This window comes from Solanum stenotomum, chromosome 10, assembly GCF_019186545.1.
Source record: "Solanum stenotomum isolate F172 chromosome 10, ASM1918654v1, whole genome shotgun sequence".
In the NCBI taxonomy this organism is placed as follows: Eukaryota; Viridiplantae; Streptophyta; class Magnoliopsida; order Solanales; family Solanaceae; genus Solanum; species Solanum stenotomum.
The window spans coordinates 2,730,520-2,739,089 of record NC_064291.1 but is presented as its reverse complement, the minus strand read 5'-3'; the positions used below and the strand labels follow the sequence as shown (position 1 = coordinate 2,739,089).

General features: G+C 35.0%; 1 protein-coding gene across 1 annotated transcript; it reads right to left on the bottom strand.

The window, feature by feature from the left end:
• Positions 1-1,288: 1,288 nt before the first annotated feature.
• LOC125841664 (fasciclin-like arabinogalactan protein 3) lies at positions 1,289-2,077 on the bottom strand. The gene has a single exon (XM_049520828.1). It carries the CDS (start codon positions 2,075-2,077, stop codon positions 1,289-1,291), a length of 789 nt encoding a protein of 262 aa, XP_049376785.1.
• Positions 2,078-8,570: the final 6,493 nt, after the last annotated feature.

The window sequence follows — 8,570 nt, the reverse complement described above, 5'->3', positions numbered from 1 at the left end:
CATAGACTATTTGGTCGGAGTATGCAAAGTTACTCTTGATGAATTCACCGCACTAAGTGTGAAGTGAAGGTCGCTTCAATAAGATTTCAATAGAGAAATCTTAAAGCACTTAGCTAAAAGGATTTAAGACACATGGCCGTAAGGTGTCAAGGGATTTCGATTTTCACCGGAACATAGTGATATGCGTGGAATATTTTTTTATTTCATTCAATGAACCACTTAGTTCAAGATTCGTTCACTAAGTAGTCAATGATTTAGAAACCCTTCACTAGTTAATGGTTCAAGTTCAAATGACACCATTATTGATGCATATTGCTAAATTAATGTCTCAAAATATTTTTTGGATTTTAAAACAAGTGGGGGATTGTAAGAGTTAGTGTTTCAATTAATTTTGAAACAATATCATCCGTTAAAAGTTTTGAAATATACAAAATACATGAATGTGATTTGTAACATTCATTTTTGTTTTAATTCTACGTTATAGGAGTTTTGAAAGATGCTTTTTAATTCTACGTTATGGGTTTTTTGAAACATAAGTGTTCTTTTCAATTCATGAACCTATAATAAATACAGTTTAATTAAAGTCTTTTCTTGCAAAACTTTTGTCCTATAAATTGAATTGCTTTTGGTTGAAAAGATAAGCACTTAAAAAAAACTACTTTCCCTTGAAAAACATTTGTGAGACATTAATCAAAAGGTGAAATCACCAATTCAAGAATAGAAGAGCAACATTCTTGAATGCTACTTGTTTTGTGGCTTAGTTGAATCCCGAAAATAGAATTGTTATTTATTCTTCCGTTCGCTCGTGGGAGAGACTCCAACTATCTTCAAGAAACGTATTAACGTGCCTCTAAGCCAAATAAATTTTGTTTTGAATTCCTTGTATTTTTATCATTCTTGTTCAGTTGTTCTAACATATTAATGCTTCGTGTAAAAACAAGTTTGACTTTGATAATGGACCATTTTAAGCCTTTTCGAATGCATAAAAAAGAAAATCATTTTAATGATAAACATACACTTCTTTTATATTCTGAAAATCATAATTTTTAGTTTTAATATCTAAAAAAATCTTGTGTACATATATGATTTATCAGCAATTTATTTTTGCCTCTCTACAATCCATCACAAAAACCCTTTTTAATAGGGATTGATTTCTCAAATGATCAATTAACTAATAGTTATTATCTCAGAAAATCGTTCTGATGTTTTTCAACCAGGAAAATGTCTTTCTGAGTTAATAAATACTGATTGAGTGACCATCCGAGAAATCGAATTCTAACTTTTTGTTTTAATAGGCTGCAACCATTGATGCCAAAAGAACAAAGAAACCAAAAGAAATCTTCAATTTCTCAGCTGATGATGATGATGGTGATTGAGCATCAGCTGGAGGTGAATCAGCGGATGGCGAATCGGCATCCTTAGAGGGTGCAGGGGCCTCTGTTTCATCTTCCTTTGTAGGTGCCTCTGCCTCTTCTTCAGCAGGGGACTCTGCTTTTGGTGGCGAACTTTTAGGTGTATTCGCCTTTGGTGGTGGTGCTGATGATGGTGCAAGTGGTGAATCAATACCAGGTGTAACAATAGGTTGAGAAATTCCAAGAATTGAGATGTTGTAAGGCTGATTCATGACGGATTTCTCAAGCCTTGAATCGCGTTGAGCGTCTTTAACAGCTGATCCAAATACGAACGTATTGTCTTTAGCAGTAACATTCAAGAATCCTTGATCATTTGATGCTTTACCAGATTCTTGAAACATTGTTGTCAATTTAGTAGTCTTGTCCTTCAATTTTTGAAGTTTCATTGTGTCGTAGTAATCCAAAACGACGTGTGTTGTCAAGATCTTCTTGACAACATCGTTTGATTTCGAGGTAAGATCACCAATTGCACCATTTGGAATTGCTAAGAGTGTGATTGTTGACTTAGCGTTTATTTCACTAGCTAAGCCAGTTTTCGATATCAGGTCATTGAAATTGGTGTAATCGGGATATTGACTAAGGATTTTTGTGATATTAAAGGCGGAGGCCGAGGAGGCGGAGAGGAGGAGGAAGGAACAAAAGAGGGGAATAATTGAACGATTCATTTTTGCCGGAAATATTGTTCAACCAAAGAAAGGGAGTAATAAAAAAAAAAGGAAGAAAAATAGAACAAAATGTAATTTTTTTTAACCAGCAAAAATGAGATTTATTTTTTTTGTATTTTTTGGTTATGTTTCTTCCTAGATAGAACAACCAACTTTGACTTGTGAAAATAGAAAAAGATTGAGAGTTATATATAGTGAATTTGTGGAGGTGAAGGGTTGTTGAGTTTGTGAATTGGAGTGAATGTCTCTATTCCTTACAATTGCATGCATGCATGAAAATCAGTTGTTAACAAAAAAAAAAAATACAATTAATGTATATTATCTTGTTTGATTAGAATGACAAAACACTGGTCATATTTTGAGTTGACAAAAGTTAATTACCTATTTCTTTCTTAATTATGGAATGTAAGTACTCTTGAACTGATCAAAATGAGAGGATTTTGTCATCCATGACATTTTTGGCTCAAAAATACCTTATCAATATGAAAAATAAGATATTTTGGTACAAAAAATATTCCTTGTTTTCATAAAGGTTTCACAAAAAATTCGTCCGGAAGCCATATCACCAAAAAACTCATGGACGAAAATACACAAAAAATTGAAAAAATCGTCTTATTTATGTAAATTGGCCCCTAAATGCCCAAAAATTACTATTAAAATGGTGAGACTGTACGTACTGCTCCCCCAACTCCCTACAGAAGGTTCCATAAAGGTTTCGCAGAAAATTCGTTCTAAAACCATATCACCAAACTATTCGTGGGCTAACACACATGAAAAACTAAGAAAATTGCCTAATTTCTGTAAGACATAATACCTAAGCATGACTCTTAACTTGGTGTTAGCCGACAACTATGACATTTAACTTTGGGTGTGCACAAGTAGACACTTTAACTTGTATAAAATTGAACCAATAGACACATTCGTCCTACATGACACCCTACATGGCAATTTTGTGTCCTACGTGTATTATGCCATGTAGGACACATGTGTCTACTTGTTCAATTTTATACAAGTTTAAGTTCCTACTTGTGCACACTCAAAGTTGGAGGGCATAGTTATCCGCTTACGCCAAATTAAGGGTCATTTTTATGTATTATGCCTTCCTATAAATTGACCCCTAAATGTCCAAAAATCACTCTAAAAATGGTGAGATTGTACGTACTGCTTCCCCAACTCCCTACAGAGAGTTTCATAAAGGTTTTGCAAAATATTATCCGGAAGCCATATCACCAAAATATTCATGGCTAACACACACAAAAAAACTGAGAAAATCGCCTAAATTTCCCCCTAAATCCCCAAAAATCACTATAAAAATGGTGAGAATGTACGTACCGCTCCCCAACTCCCTAGAGAGGGTTCCATAAAGGTTCCGCAAAAAATTCGTCTAGAAGTCATATCACCAAAATATTCATTTGTTAATACACACGAAAAACTAAGAAAATCACCTAATTCCTAAAAATTGCCCCCTAAATGCCTAAAATCACTTTTAAAATTGTGAGAATGTATGTACTGCTCCCCCTTCTCCCTACAGAGGGTTCCATGAAGGTTCCGCAAAAAAATTCATTCGGAAACCATATCGCCAAAATATTAATCGACTAACACACCAAAAATTGAGAAAATCGCATAATTCCTATAAAATTGACCCCTAAATGCCCAAAAATCACTCTAAAATTGGTGTGACTGTACATGCTGCTCCCCAAATTCCATGTAGAGGGTTCTATAAAGGTTTGACAAAAAAATTTGTAATGAACTTCAAGGTCATTTCTGTGTTTTTGTGTGCTTTTACTGTTTGCCCCTTCCTGTAGCTTTCTTATAGCTTTTGTGTGGTGCTGGGATGGGAAGGGGCGGAGCCACTTTGTAAGAAGGCCTCCTTCGGCGGAAAATTATATTATTTATTCATGGTTAAAATAATTTTATATGTATATATAGTAGATGTCGAACCCCCTTCGGCTACTTCATGTGTCTGTTTCTACAGATTTTGAACCCCCTTATTGAATATTCTGGCTCCGCCTCTGGGATGGGTGACATGTTTCTTGAGGTAGTCGGTTGAGTTTTGTGTGAGTTTTGTCAGTTTTGATTGCCTAATGCTTAAGGAGTTGACTTTAGTCAACATTCAGAAATTTTGATCTCAGATCGAAATTCCGCCCGTCCTTAAACTCCCTACGGTATGTGAAGTCACACCATTTTTCAGACATATTTTGGATATTAAGGAGCCATTTTACATGAATTAGGCTATTTTCTCAGTCTCTCATGTGTTTTAGCTATAAATATTTTGGTGATATGGCTTCTAGTTGATTTTTTTTGCGAAACCTTTAAGGAACCCTTCGTAGGGAGTTTGGAGAGAAGTACCTGAAGCCTCACCATTTTTGGACATATTTTGGATATTTAGGAGCCATTTTACAAGAATTAGCCATTTTACATTATGAGTTTGCCTACATGTGTATTTGGCTAATTAATATTGAGATGTGTTTTAATACAAAGGAAATAATATCAAATTTATGTATAGAAAAAGGATCAAGTAAACCCGTAGTCATCGACAAAACTTAATATATTATTTTTATAATTCTTAAAATATATCTAACACAATCTAAAAGCGCCCATGGTTAGAAGAGATTGAATGGTCCACTAGTAGAGAGCCGGTCTTTAACTCTTTAACTCCATATAATAATTTAGATCGATAAACAGAACAATGAATAGTTATGATATAAAATTCTCCCAAAAAAAAATCAATAATTTTATGGAAGCTTTTATCTCATCCAAATTTTAACCGATATTTTCTCTTCCTAAACTGTGCTATTCATAAGGAACAGAAAAAATCACTCCCATCCACAAGCTTTAACATTTCTTCACTATATAAATTCCTCCATTTTCTTCAATATTTTCAAGTCAGAGTTGGTTGTTTTCCTCTTAATAAAAAATAATAATAAATCTCTCATTTTTGCTGGTTTTAAAAAAAAAAAGGAAAAAATCACCAGCAAAAATGAGTCGATCAACTGTTCCTTTGCTTTGTTCGTTCTTAATCTTGTTCGCATCCTCAGCCTCAGCCTTTAATATCANTTTTAAAGCATGTTTTGCATGGTCATCATACTTAGTACTTAATTGTGCTAATTCCATATTTCTCTATTTTCTACTAGTGTAGGTTCCGGAAAGTGAGCGGGTTCTATAGTAAGCTTGGAACTTGAAGTTCTTCCAAGATCTTGTGGTATGTCCTCATATGTCGAGGACAAGACTTTTCTATTCTAATTTTATGATAAGGTTCTTGTAATAGACTTAATAGACTTCTTTTGATTGTAAAGGGCCGTGTCCCTACTTATGTTTTGTGATTGTGTCTAAGATGGCCATGTGAGTCTTAGACTTCCACTGTGTGTTTTTAAAGTTGTTTTAATGAAGTTTGAATGTGTTGATGTAAATAAGTTTTTAATTCCGCACTATTATCATTATTGAATGCAATGAATGACTATGTGGCTTGTATAAGACCCCTTCGGGGTCGAGTACGCCTTGTTACGACTTGGGGGTGCTCCCGGGTCGTGACAAAAACCATATCACCAAACTATTCGTGGGCTAACACACACGAAAAACTAAGAAAATTGCCTAATTTCTGTAAGACATAATACATAAGCATGACCCTTAACTTGGTGTCAGTCAACAACTATGATATTTAACTTTAGGTGTGCACAAGTAGACACTTTAACTTGTATAAAATTGAACAAATAGACACATTCGTCCTACATGACACCCTACATGGCAATTTTGTGTTCTACGTGGGTCCTACGTGTATTATGACATGTAGGACACGTGTGTCTACTTGTTCAATTTCATACAAGTTTAAGTTCCTACTTGTGCACACTCAAAGTCGGAGGGCATGGGCATATTTGTACGCTAACGCCAAATTAAGCGTCATTTTTATGTATTATGTCTTCCTATAAATTGACCCCTAAATGTCCAAAAATCACTCTAAAAATGATGAGATTGTACGTATTGCTTCCCCAACTCCCTACAAAGGGTTTCATAAAGGTTCTGCAAAACATTATTTGAAAGCCATATCACCAAAATATTCATGGCTAACACACACACAAAACTGAGAAAATCACCTATTAAATTGCCCCATAAATCCCCAAAAATCATTATAAAATGGTGAGAATGTACGTACTGCTCCCCAACTCCCTAGAGAGGGTTCCATAAAGGTTCCGCAAAAAATTCATCTAGAAGTCATTTCACCAAAATATTCATTTGTTAATACACATGAAAAACTAAACAAATCGCCTAATTCCTAAAAATTGCCCCCTAAATGCCTAAAAATCCCAATGAATTTAGTAGTAAACTGATTATGACTGATTTTCTGTAATTGTTCTGGATAGCTCAAAACTAGACATGCAAACTGAATAATTTAAACTGACATTGATGCATAATACTGAGGCATGTATAACTAATTTATGATAAAGTCTGACCTAACACATGTAATTCAAGAACTAAAGAAATACATAACTAGGGTTCTGACATTTATACGATAATCTGAAGAAGACGGGACATGCTGATCTGGAACATTAAAACATAGATAAAACGTGAGATGTAGTTTGGACGTTAGAACATATAGTTAAAAACGTGATTTCTAAATCGGAACGTTTTTTAAACAGTCTCTTCATGAAAATCAGCTGTAACTTTAGAAACTACCAGGGTTCATTCATAATCATTGAAAAATGATTAATATTTGGATCATTATAACATTTAAAACCAAAATCAAGAAACGTTCAAGAACCCTAATTTCGTTCATAGCATGGAATCAAGAATCATCTGAATTCTAGGGATCTAACGGGTGAAAGGGACCCATTAATGAAATCCAACATACCTGGTGACGAAATCTCCACAAAAAACTATCTACTAGGGCTGGACTTGACTTTTCCGGTGACTTTCTAGCATTTTCCGGCGGCGGCTAGGGTTTAGCTAGGGTTTCGGCCGCCCCTCTCTCTATTCTCTTCTTTTCTTTTATTTTAGTTAATTAAATGACTTAGGTAAGTTCTAGTTAGGTTTCTAGGATTTTAAATGACTAACTAGAACCCTTTTAATTTAGGAATTAAAAGAAGAGTGGGAAAAGACAAAAACACCCTTGACTTAAAAGCTGTCCAAATCCTGATGCGGATTGGGCACCTGCCAAATCTGAAAATTCTGCAAATTTTTCCTTCACGAATCTGGGGTGTTACATTTTGTGTCCTACGTGTATTATGCCATGTAGGACACGTATGTCTACTTGTTCAATTTTATAGAAGTTTAAGTTCCTACTTGTACACACTTAAAGTTGGAGGGCATAGTTATCCGCTTACGCCAAATTAAGGGTCATTTTTATGTATTATGCCTTTCTATAAATTGACCCCTAAATGTCCAAAAGTCACTCTAAAAATGGTGAGATTGTACGTACTGCTTCCCCAACTCCCTACAGAGAGTTTCATGAAGGTTCTGCAAAATATTATCCGGAAGCCATATCACCAAAATATTCATGGCTAACACACACAAAAAATTGAGAAAATCGCCTAAATCCCCAAAAATCACTATAAAAATGGTGAGAATGTACGTACTGCTCCCAACTCCCTAGAGAGGGTTCCATAAAGGTTTCGCAAAAAATTCGTCTAGAAGTCATATCACCAAAATATTCATTTGTTAATACACATGAGAAACAAAAAAAATGCCTAATTCCTAAAAATTGCCCCCTAAATGCCTAAAATCACTTTTAAAATTGTGAGAATGTATGTATTGCTCCCCCTTCTCCCTACAGAGGGTTCCATAAAGGTTCCACAAAAAAAATTCATTCGAAAACCATATCGCCAAAATATTAATGGACTAACACACTGAAAACTGAGAAAATCACATAATTCCTATAAAATTGGTCCCTAAATGCCCAAAAATTACTCTAAAAATGGTGAGCATGTACATACTGCTCCCCCAATTCTTTGTAGAGGGTTCTATAAAGGTTTGAAAAAAAAATTTGAAATGACCTTCGAGGTCATTTCTGTGTTTTTATGTGCTTTTACTATTTTGCCCCTTCCCATAGCTTTCTTATAGCTTTTGTGTGGTGCTTGGATGGGCAGGGGCGGAGCCACTTTGTAAGAAGGCCCCCTTCGGCGGTGTAACATCCGAAAATTTAAAATGAATATGAAGAAGCTTGAAATTGGAAGTAGTCATTTTTGGAAAAAAATTCAGAATCTGGAAATTCGGCCAAGTGTGGAAATCAGTGAGTTTTTGGCCAACTTTGAGCAGTCATAACTCCTAGCTCAGGATGATCCAGGAGTAGTTCCAATTATGTTTAGAAAGCCCTTGAAACAATCTTTCCAACGCCACCGAGTTTGCTCGATTCCGAGTTCGTACGAGCGAGTTATGCCCTTTGAAAGTTGGGCAGTTGTCAGGGAGTCCGTCCGGAAATTTAAGGGCATTTTGGTCTTTTCACAAATCATTTCTTTTGAGGTTATATTGTTGTGTTAGGCTGATTGTGGATCATTTTTGT